Raw genomic sequence first — 11,016 nt, forward strand, 5'->3', positions numbered from 1 at the left:
GCTTGAAAGACCTTCGGCCAAGGCAATGCTTGCTGCTGGCTGCACTTTTATGACATGTTACTATACTTGTATCCCTGTGTGTCCTTTGGTCTCTTTGTGTGCATTGTCCAAAGTTGTACACAAGTGCAGCCGAACAGCAAGACAACTGTATGTGTTTGACTATGTTTGTGAGTAGTGTTGTATCACATCAGTAGCACTTGTCTTGATGGTGTGTTAGATAAGTGTTCTCAGAAATGTATAAGTATTAGCAAAAGTCAGCACATTTAGTGCAAACAAGTCCCAAACCGCTTGTTTGTGTGAACTCCCAGTGCACAGAGAGCACACAGCTCAGTTAGTCTTAATAAAAACTGTGATCCGACTAAAGTCTGGTAATCAGTGAGGGAAGAACTAATTAGTAAGATTCCTGCATTCAAAACATTACTCAAGTGTCTGTGTCTGTAGATATTATTAGCAAAAATGTGCTTAAAGATCATGTTGATAACATCTTTATGTAGAAAAATCATTTAAAAAAAAAAAAAGAAACATCTACAGAGCTTGTAGAAAGGTGCGGAATAAAAGTATCTCTATGATTGTTTTCTTTGTCTCTACGTAAGAATTCTGACGGTTGGTTCCAGCTTCTACCTAGATTTGTCAGCCAATAGTACGACGACGTTGGTGTCACGTTGTATCTGTGTTTCATCAGTGATCGAGAGTTTTCATAGTTGCCAGTGTGTGGAAAATAAAGAAAGACTGGCTTATTTGGACAAACACAGTTTTCACTGCGTAGGAAAGGGATGAAAATATGAAATCTGAGCTGTAGTAACCAGTGTCTAAAGCTGTCAGACAAATGTGGTGGAGTAAAACGTGGTATAACGATCTCTGAGCTATGGTGGTAAATGTACTGTTCACATTCCAGTCCTGCTGTTAATTACTCGTCCTCATCCGGTTCCCTCTTCTCTCTTCTGTTTTATTGTGTCCTTTGCTGTCTCTCTCTTTCTGTCTGTGACTCTCTCCGTCTCCTCTTCCGTGTCTTCATCTTAACACACCTCCCCATTTAGAAGCATGAACAGCAGGCCCAGCAGCACTTCCAGCAGCAGCTCAGACGTCGCCGTGAAGAGGAGGAGCTCCATCGTCAGGCTGAGCTGCAGGCCGAGGCCCGTCAGGAGAGCGACTACCACAAGGCGGACTCCCAGCACCAGCACCACCATGACAAAGCACCGGGCGGCAAGCCAGGGGACAAACCCAAGAGACCCAGCTCTCTGCTGGGAAACAACAACGTGATGAAGCTGAAGCAGATCATCCCTCTCCAGGGGAAGTTCTCCTCCGGCACCTCACGCTCACCAGCACAGTCCCCGACAGGAGGCGAGGCGAAGCTCCCTGGATTTCTGAAGTTCTTGAAGTCACCTGAGGTGAAAAAAGAGCCAGCGGTGGCAGTCGGAGCAACTCCAGGGTCGACGGTGACCTCCTCGGTTCCCCCTGGTGGCCAGGACAGGTCACAGTCCCCCAACAGGACATTCAGTCCTGGGAAGCTGTTCAGTTTTAGCAAATCAGAGGGGACGGTGGTGTGTGTGAATGGGACACAAACAGTGACGCAGCCTGCTAACACTCCCAACAGAGCTGACTTAAACACAAGCGTGGAGGAGTTACCCTCTAATGAGTCAGACAAAGGAGAATCAAGACAATCGACTGACTCAGAAAACGCTGGCTCAAAGAGTTAATAACTGTTCACCTGTACCAATGTAATAATATGAACAGAAAGCAATGTACAAATGTTCAGGCAACACAGAGACAGCAACACACCTGTACTGTAGGAGATCACATTAGTCACAAGGACCACATGTAAGGTCGATCTAGATGCAACTTACTTCGCACAGAGTATTACACTGTATCTATTAACACTTGATTAACTAGCTTCCATGTAAAATATGTACAGTAAGTGTAACTCCTTGAATGGGGCTTGGAAACCTTTACTAAAGGTTCAAATACTGCATGACTGCCTGGATTTCAACTTCACCGCAACAGGTTCCATTGATGTGACGGATGTTTTTCCAAAAACCAGGACCTGATCATCAGTGACATAAACCGCAGCTTCCCATTCCAGGTTTGTTTCTCGTCCTGATGCCTGTATTGAATGCATGTTACGTTATGAGCATGCATCACACGTCGCCATCACGTCTTTTCAGTTGTGAAGCACTTTCAAAGCCATCGTATTCCTCCGCAATAGGTCAGATTATACTCACTGTGACCATGAAAAAATATTCTATTTTTCTTAACTTTGATTTTATATGAATTATTTTACTACATAAATTAGTGAATGTACTTCTAAAATGCAAATAAATCTCACTTGAATAAATGTCCATCAAGAGTTAAAGCACTGGCTGGTTTTGTTAACAGTAAATCAGTTTAACTGGATGGCTTCGTGTAAACTACACATGTATGTGAATTCATTTTTTAAGGAGGATTATAACATGAATTCAGAAAAGAATGTTGCTAAAAAAAAAAAAAATAACTACAACAATAAAAGGAAAGAAGGAGGGATTTTCTTCAGTGTTGTTTACTATGAGTTACAGCCTTTACTGTATAGTGTAATCTGTACAAGAACGAGACCTGAAATCGACAACAATACATTTATACAATAAACTCAAAGCAAAGCATTTAACAATAAACCAAACTCCAAACTTCATCAGGTGATGGAAAACCAACCGTATGACAAAAAGTGAAGCACTCTTCTATGAAGATCATATAAAACATTGCATTCATCTGGGTTTTTTTTTAACATACAGTGTTTATTCTACTCGTCTCAACTGACATACGCAGCCACGCTGAATATATACTGTGAAACCTTTGAACAGCAATTAACAAAAGTACAAATGTGACTAATAGACTCAACTGACAGTCCTGCCAAACATTATTATTAACTGCCAAAGAGGTTTTGTGTCGTTTGTTGCCACGATTAAACTAAAATTACAGAACTGATTTCCAGGAATATTTTCTCACTTTCTTTAAAAGGGGCACTATGTAGTTTTGGAGAAGAAATTAAAACTCCAAAAATTCCATCAGTGAATAAACAAGCTGCTCTCAGAGGAAAATAAGGTCCCCAGAACACTGTTTGAGGCTAGAAAGGTGGCAGGGTCCGCCAAATATAAACAAAGTGAAACTATGAAATTGTGTTGTCCTTTAAGGTCAGTTTGTTTATTCAGTCATGAAAACAAAGAGTTTGTTTGGGCATTAAAAAAATCAGTCAGTGAAGATCTTTCTGTTCTGATATTTTTTTCTTCCCCAAAACTGCATTGTGCACCTTTAACATGGCAAGATTTACAACATTTTTGCTAATTTCTCTGGGGATAATGCATGGATCCTGATGACAACAAAATCAGGCATATTTAGGTGGCTGGTATCATTGATGTAGATCTGGTGAACTTAAATTATGGTAAAGCCGTTCTGGGTGGGTTAAAAGTTTGCTTGATTTAATTAAAGGGGATGTTGGGCCTTGGTGGAGTTACAGAGTGCCATTCTAGTTGAAGATTTGGTAAACGCACTCATCATCTATGCGCAAGAAGGGATGTTTCAGAAGGTGTAAAGCAAATGAAGTCAAATGTTTTTGTTTGTTTTGGTTCCCCAGTGTAACAGAAAAAAATACGGCTAACATGGGGAGGAGGAAGTCAGAGTGAGTCACTGTCTCGTTTCCTGATAAAGGGTCAGAACGCTCACAATATACATACTGTACAAATATACAAGACTTGTGGAGCATAACGACGAGCCTCACCGACTTCATGAGCAGCAAACACAGATTGTGTTTATTTAGCCCCGCTGTCAAAATCATGCAGATCAACACACATTCCCTCATTATGACTCAAATGATCAACCTGTTTAAGCAAATGTGAACGGCACATTTATAACAAGGATTGACAGCAGTCCTCATGAGTAGCCTACACATCATTAGTTAAACACCTGTGGTCATCACCTGTTTCATAAAATATTCTGCTAACAACTGCTGCTTATAAAGCGCCGATTTCAAACTACTAAGCATCAAACTTAGAATATGGCTACAAAATCTGCAGGTCACACTGTACAAAAACAGTTTGCATCCTCTAGTATGACTGTATTGGCTTTGAACATTTCCTTATCAAAAACACATGCTAATATCCATTCAGCTCAAAAGTGGTTCATTATATTCTTTACCTGAAACAGCGATGTAAACCAAGGGGCCCCTCTAAGACATGGGGAAAACACACTCACTTCTATTTAAGGCAATAAATCATTATTCATCTGGAGAAAACATACAAACGTTTCTTTCAGAACTCGTGTCGTCCATAACGAACCCTGAAGGGATCATTAAATCCAACCAACAAAAGCAATGCAGTCACTGTAGTGACAGTATTGATCACACAAAGAATGAGCTCAAATAAAGATTTATGGGTCACTGTCATTATATCATTTAAACTAAAAATTCCTAATGGAGAAGGAGCCACAAAAACATGATTACTTAATCACGTACACAGGCTTAACTTAAATCGTGCATATTTCAGAGATGGTGTGAATGACTACAGCTGTAAACCCATCAACAGCAGCAGACGAGCGATGACTTTACTCTCTGCATAATGAAAAGAAAGCTGCGTGTGCATGAGTGAAGGAAAACCAGGGGGGTTGAGGGATAAGGAGGTAGATGCAAGTTATTTTGAAACTACAAAGACTTAAATCTGAGGCAGAGGTGTCTTGGAAGTAAAGAAAACACTGGGAGACAGTAGCACACAGACCTTTTGGTTAAGGAGGAAATCTGAAGTCAAACGCACACATTGGGACCAGTGTTTCTGGGATTAATGTCATGCCGTCTGTGGTCTGAAATGTATCGATCCATGTGTGCTTCAGTGTCAAGGCCTGGGTCTGCAGACATACATCCTGCATCTATGTGTGCATTTAGTTTGAACAGATCAGTCTCTGCTGGGCGTGCATCAACAGCACAGACGTTTATGAATCCTCGTTCAGCTCCCGACTGTCTGTTCTGGCAATTTTCCGTGGAGGCGCTGTGTTCTCCCCATCTGTTTGATCCGGCTCTCGCTTTTTGGCTGCATTCTGGTCAAGTAAGACAGAAAGACATTCAACAAAGGGTGTTCACCGTCATAAATACTGCAATCTGCGCCAACTTCCTCTCTCGTTTTCATGCAATTCCTTTACCTTTTTGTCCCACTGTTGATGAAGATATCGCAGCAGGATGTTTGTCTTCTCTGTGACGATGACTGAGGAGAGACAACACAGACACTGATGAGATCAAGAGAGACACAAAGCTAAAAGATGGAGAAAAGTAAGAGAGCAGCTGAGATCAGCTTCTCCCACAGAGGGTATTATCTTAAAGGAGACCTATTATACTGTGTATGTAAAAGATTTTTAAAGTTAAAAAGGTCAACGTCCGCACCAATATGAAACACTGCTCCTGTTCAGTAGACACCGCCTTTAATTCTGTGCCATTGTGACATCACACTATAACAACCATGTCACACATTTGCATCATTTATGTCTCACGGCTAGTTTGGCACATAAGAATTGATTAAGCACAGCTGCTCTGTTGTTAGTGGTGCAGGGTCAGACGTGTGTGAGCTGACTGGGTATTCAGGAGGGGGGCCTTGAAGAGGCAGGATTTAAAAGGAGGGGGGATACAGTGCTGAACAGTATGAAAAAACTGATGTTAACTTGAAGCATAATATGTCTCAGTCACAAGCTGAATTACAACAAGACTGCAATTGGTACTGACAGCGATTTCATCCGACAGATCCCTGAAACTGAAACCATTACGAAGCGAAAGAGTTATGTGCTTGGGGGTACGCTCTCTTCCTCAGATATAAACACATTATTTCATCAGTCAGTGTACTCACTCTGCTCTGATGGATATTCCCGGGTTGGAAGATAAACAGATGGCCGACGGTTCTGAAACACAATTGAGATCCATGTTAGTCTATGAACTGGCTAGAATTACCAAATTCTAGTAATAGTGGCCACATTTGTGACGTCACAATGGTTTTAATGCAGCATTTTGAGAACAAATGAAATGACTTACTGATGCTTTACATACAGAGTCTGCATGAAATCTGCTGAAGTTATTTTTGTTGTAGACAGGCAGTCCCTTGAGGAAATCTCCCTGAGAACAGAAACGAAAACATGAACAAAAACACTTCACAGATCAACAACGAATGGAAAGCTGGCAGCAAGGCAGACTACCGTACGGATACCTGAATAGCAGGGAACAGAAGTATGTATTTACACTAAGCTACGTCCGACTTGCCACCATGTAAGCTACATGTCTATCGAAGCTGATCGGTTCCAACAATTCAATCTAACACCTACAGCTACACCTACACGTTTAATAAGCAAAGAACCGGCTGTGAACCCACCTTCTCCATTTCTGTCCGAGTCACGCTCCTCGCTCTGAGCACAGTGAGAGTGAAAACGGGCAGATGCTACTGTTTTAGCTAGCTAGCCACTAAGCCTTGTTGTCTTTGTCGTAGCCAAGATACCAGCCTGTTTTCCCGTCCGACAGCGTCTTATGACTGCGATAAACCGTAAACTACGTGTGTCTGTGATATTATCGCATCACGACACTTCGAACCAGTCGCAAATTTCCGCTCGTGTAAAGGTAATTAGAGGAAAATCGAAGTTGAACGTCCTTTACAGGCTAACCGCTACTAGTTCACAACTCCATTTTTGTTGTTCGTCTGTTCGGGGGCGGGTACCTTCTGAGATTCGAGGCACCTCATTGGTTGAGCAGTGGTCGATGCGTGAAGAGAGAGAAAACACAGCGCGCTGATTGGCTAGAAAGTGATTATGTAACAGACCAATCCCCCAATACAAAGGGGGTTGTGGCATGAAAACAACACAGGTACTTTCTACAGAGAGTAAAGCGATCCCTCCTCTACAGCTCCTTGATATGGTTTTCACATAACATTATAAATAAAGGGGCATTATGTAATTTTGGAGAAAAAATTAAAATTCAGAAGACATTCACAATATTAATTAGGTCATAATACAGACTCCAGAATATTTTTTCTCAGAGGAGAATAAGGTCCCCAGAACACTGTTTAAAGCTAAAAAGGTGGCAGGGTCCGCCAAATGTAAAGTAAAACAGTATGAAATTGTGCTGTCCAGTTTATTCAGTCAAGAAAACAAAAAATAGTTTATTTAGTTTGTTTTGGCATAAAAAAAAGTCAATGAAGATCTTTGTCTTTTGATTAAAATTTCTTCCCAGAACCTACGTAGTGCACCTTTAATGCTGCCATTTTGTCTTCTTGTCTTGCTTGTAACTAAAAGGCCACTGGTTGAATTCTGGGTTATCCTGCCGGACCACAAATGTCTCCTTTACGCTCTCTTAAGAGTAATCCCTTCAACCAGGTCCTTAAATATCTAATCAATGCTTAGCGCTCTCTCTTTAGACTGCCCTCATTAGAAGCTGTAGTAAATAGTAGTTGGCAGTTAACTTTGAAGGTCTAACTTTGTCTCCTGAGGCAACAAAAAAGACACCCTTTGTCCACACACTCATTGAGAAGGGTTTTTTTAAACACAAATGCATGTTAACTCTGCAGGGATGGTTTTTATTTCAAAGTCAGCCTTAGCTGGTGTTTTTTCACTTTAGAGCAACAAAGATGACAGAAGAGTTTCATAAAATAAACACATTCTTCTTTGAAGCAAATTATTTCACACAAGCCACAAAAAAAAGACAAAATATAAATCTGCTAACATTTATTGATTATGAACAACACATTATGGATCAAAAGTAACTGGGTGATATTACCAGGGTTTTTTTTAACCCAAAGCAAATGCAACTTGTTTATATCTCCCGGCCATCATTAATTGCATTGGGAATGCCAAACCCAGCCACACCCAGTATCACCCAATACACAAGTTCTTTGCTGAGAACTGCCAGCATTTCAGATCCAGTGTCTTTTTCCTGAAAGTCTTGCAGGTTTTCCAATAGAAACCCTCAGTGTGAGAGGGATTTCCGTCCCTTCAACATGCGCCGTAGGAGCACCTCGATGCCGCCTCGTGAGCTGAGCCTCTTGATCCAGCCGTGAGTCCTCTTGCGTTTGATGTTCTTGGGCTGGTACTCTGTTCCTCTTTTTCTGGTCCGTACCTGCTGGTATTGCCAGGGAAGCTGCTGGAACACTCCTGAACCCTCAGCTCGTGAAGACAGCGGGCCACATCTGGACATCTGAGGTCCTGCAGCTGCACTGGGCACTATCCAGTTGCTGAATAATCTAAGGTGAGAGGTGCCAGTTACAGCAAGGTCACCTGTAGGGACACTGTTAAAAGAGCACAGAACAGAGCAAATATTATTTTCTATTATCAACATTGTGTCACAATAATACTGTGATTACATCAAGTTGATATACGTCTATGGTGCTGCTACTGGTGGAGTAGTTTCATGCACAGACCCCAAGGCTTGGTTTACACTATCATCACGATGATAGGATTTATGTGCAGATTAAAACACATTTTAACTACTACATTGTTTATATACAACACATGACATGCTGTTTAGTCTTTTATTATGACAGAGGAAAACCAAAGTATGCACAAATTTGAGGGAATTTTTTTCCAAAGAATAATTAAATAGTAAAAGGATAGTCAAGTCTATAATTGAGCACATGATAACATCATTACAATCACGGAACATGAATCACAAAATGAAGTGTGGCTCTGGCTGCAGATGAGGCTACAATACAACATACCGCTCGTAGTACATTAATAACACAGTAACGACTACAGCAAACAACTGTAGTCTGTCGAGACTGATTAACTATTATTAAGCTTTAACGGGAACTGAATCTCAATGTAATCAGTGGGTAGCTAGCTTCATGTTTAACTAGCCACGCTGCTAACGTGCTGCTAAGCTAGCTAGCCACTGTTAGCATCGTAAACAAACACTAGCAGTCGGCTAGCTGTCTGATATGAAAGCACGTGAGCTGTGTTACCTGGTGAAACGGGTTATCCCACGCAGTCGGGAAAAAGACGACAGTATAATGTTCATGTTTAGACTTTGACACAGCTGACACAGGCATGAGAACTGTGAATGTCACAGGTCTGCCAGCCCACCTACCAATACCAAGCTACATGATTGGCTCAGAACTTCTAGCCAATTGAAACGCTCGTTGCAGGACGATTTTGCTTTACTGCCCTGAGCAGCGTCTTTCAGGTCCTTTTTTGACTATTTCTCGAAGCGTTACCGCCTCGTTTCTTAGATTAAACGATTTATAGGCAAGAATAACGGCTTTAAATTAGAGGGTCATGGTTTGAGCTAAGTGTTTGCCGACGGAAGATGCAAATGCAGATGTAAGCAGCCATGGTTGTAGGCAGCCTGCGAGGAGGCTCTGCCTGAGAGGTTAAATTCAGGGTATAAAACAGTCAGTGATATTCAGTTTTTCTGTCATTAGTTACACGGTTTTAAAAACTGTAATTAATACATTACACTGCTGTAGGTGCAGTCATCATAAACCAGTGCAGCACAACATTTCACTTTATTATCAGTGGGTTTCACTCAAATCATTCAAATAAAGGTATTAATCAGTCCACTGCTAGCAAAATGTAGGCTAATTCCCCTCAACAAGTCAAAAAGCACACCTTCTTATATCAATATGTACAAAGCTACTGAAACTGTGTTTCTTTATTTAATATCTTATTTAGACCTACATACAGTAACCAATTTGTAGAGTTTAATACCCCGAAACCTGGGAGGACCATGTGAGCATGTAGACTTACCTTCACAGTAATGTAAACTAGAACCAGACTTAAGCCTCAATATAATAATACATTACAGCAAACGTCTGAATACAACATTATAAAATAATTTAGAAAATGAAAGTTTAAAAAACCCTCTCCATTATAGCATGTCATCTATCTCACATAGATAGATATTAGATAAGATAAGATATTTTCTCTATAATAGCTCGCGTTCGTCTTGTCTGGTGCTGTGTCGTGTTTTATAGTCAAATGTGTGTTTATATGATTTGTTGTCACGTATGTTTCATTGTTTACTCATTTTGCTGCTTTTCATGAAATGATGTTTTAATTGATTTTTCTACTGGTAAGCACTTGTGACTCTGTGACCTCCTCTACGTTGAAGGTGCAATATATAAGAATTGGCCACCTGTCAAAGGTCACTCTTAAAAATGGCGGGAAACATTTCGCCAGAGTAAAAGCTTACGGCTGCTAACTGTAGCTTCAGTTTGCCACATAGCTCAGTTAATTAATTAGATATTATCAAATATCTCAATATTTCCCGTTAGGTTAGCAATGTGCAAATAAACAGTAACCAACGAATAGAGAGCAGCACAATAAAGAAGGGAAAAGATGAAATGCAAAAACACTAAAAGTCAATATGAATAAATCCAAATAAAAGCAATAAAAAAAAGGCAAAATCACATAAAAACAGTACATACAGATAAAAACTTATGAGAAAAATCAGAAAAAAAACTTCTGGTCTAGGCACAATATAATAACAACAGAGGAGTTTTAGTGCCTGTTTGGCCTCAGTAAGGAAAATGTCCTCAGAATCTGGTTTGTGTGGGAGGAGACTCCCTCCAGGTTATCTCGCATGTTAATTGGTTTATTACAGCACAGATGCGTCCCATGCTTAAACATAAAGTACTAATTGTTATTTACATCGGAGGCCAAACACTAACAGAAAGTACACAGCTGTCGGCTCACAGGCTCTCCGCCCCGCACACGTCACAGCTGGCTGTTCCGTGACAGGCACCGGCCTGTCCCAGTGCTCCCAGTATGTCCATGTGAGTTCAGACACATCGGCACATGTTCATCTGACTGGTTCAAACCTGAAGGTCGTTGCCCTCAGTGATGCAGCACCTGTAATATATAATGTAATATAAAAAACCCTCCTCCAGGTGTCACACTGGCGGCTCATGATCGCGGTTCTGGTTCTGATACTCAGCTCGACCATCACTGTTATCATTTCTGTCACTTTCTCTGCCGCAAGCACGCGCGCGCGCACTCATCACACACGCGCCTGGCTGCCTTGTCAGCCTTGGCAACAAG

General features: G+C 41.1%; 2 protein-coding genes across 9 annotated transcripts in view; one reads left to right on the forward strand and one right to left on the reverse strand.

Annotated features, from left to right (window-relative positions):
* ano8a (anoctamin 8a) overlaps positions 1-1,969 on the forward strand; it is a 44,157-nt gene extending 42,188 nt beyond the window's left edge. For 7 of the 8 annotated variants that reach the window (XM_084369697.1, XM_084369701.1, XM_084369698.1 and 4 more), the window contains one exon: positions 1,038-1,969. In XM_084369697.1, the coding sequence (XP_084225823.1) occupies positions 1,038-1,697 (660 nt within the window). In that variant the 3' untranslated portion in view covers positions 1,698-1,969. The remainder of the gene's footprint in view (positions 1-1,037) is intronic. The other variant, XM_084369699.1, reaches the window with a different exon arrangement.
* Positions 1,970-2,497: 528 nt separating this feature from the next.
* Positions 2,498-6,693, reverse strand: LOC311266963 (DET1- and DDB1-associated protein 1-like). The gene is made up of 5 exons (XM_084369708.1): positions 6,366-6,693; positions 6,032-6,112; positions 5,850-5,901; positions 5,155-5,216; positions 2,498-5,052 (listed from the first exon to the last, which is right to left on the reverse strand). The coding sequence occupies exons 1-5, from the start codon at positions 6,372-6,374 to the stop codon at positions 4,948-4,950; spliced, it is 309 nt and encodes a 102-aa protein (XP_084225834.1). The 5' UTR covers positions 6,375-6,693; the 3' UTR covers positions 2,498-4,947.
* Between the last annotated feature and the right edge of the window lie 4,323 nt (positions 6,694-11,016).

Source organism: Pagrus pagrus (assembly GCF_965226575.1).
Source record: "Pagrus pagrus genome assembly, chromosome: 12".
NCBI classification, from domain to species: domain Eukaryota; kingdom Metazoa; phylum Chordata; class Actinopteri; order Spariformes; family Sparidae; genus Pagrus; species Pagrus pagrus.

Excerpts from the sequence above, each read along its gene's own strand:
- LOC311266963 (XM_084369708.1), bottom strand. Across the intron at positions 5,902-6,031 it reads ACTCTGTATGTAAAGCATCA|AACCGTCGGCCATCTGTTTA; the intron begins GTAAGTCATTTC and ends ATTGTGTTTCAG. Across the intron at positions 5,217-5,849 it reads GGAATATCCATCAGAGCAGA|TCATCGTCACAGAGAAGACA; the intron begins GTGAGTACACTG and ends GTCTCTCCTCAG.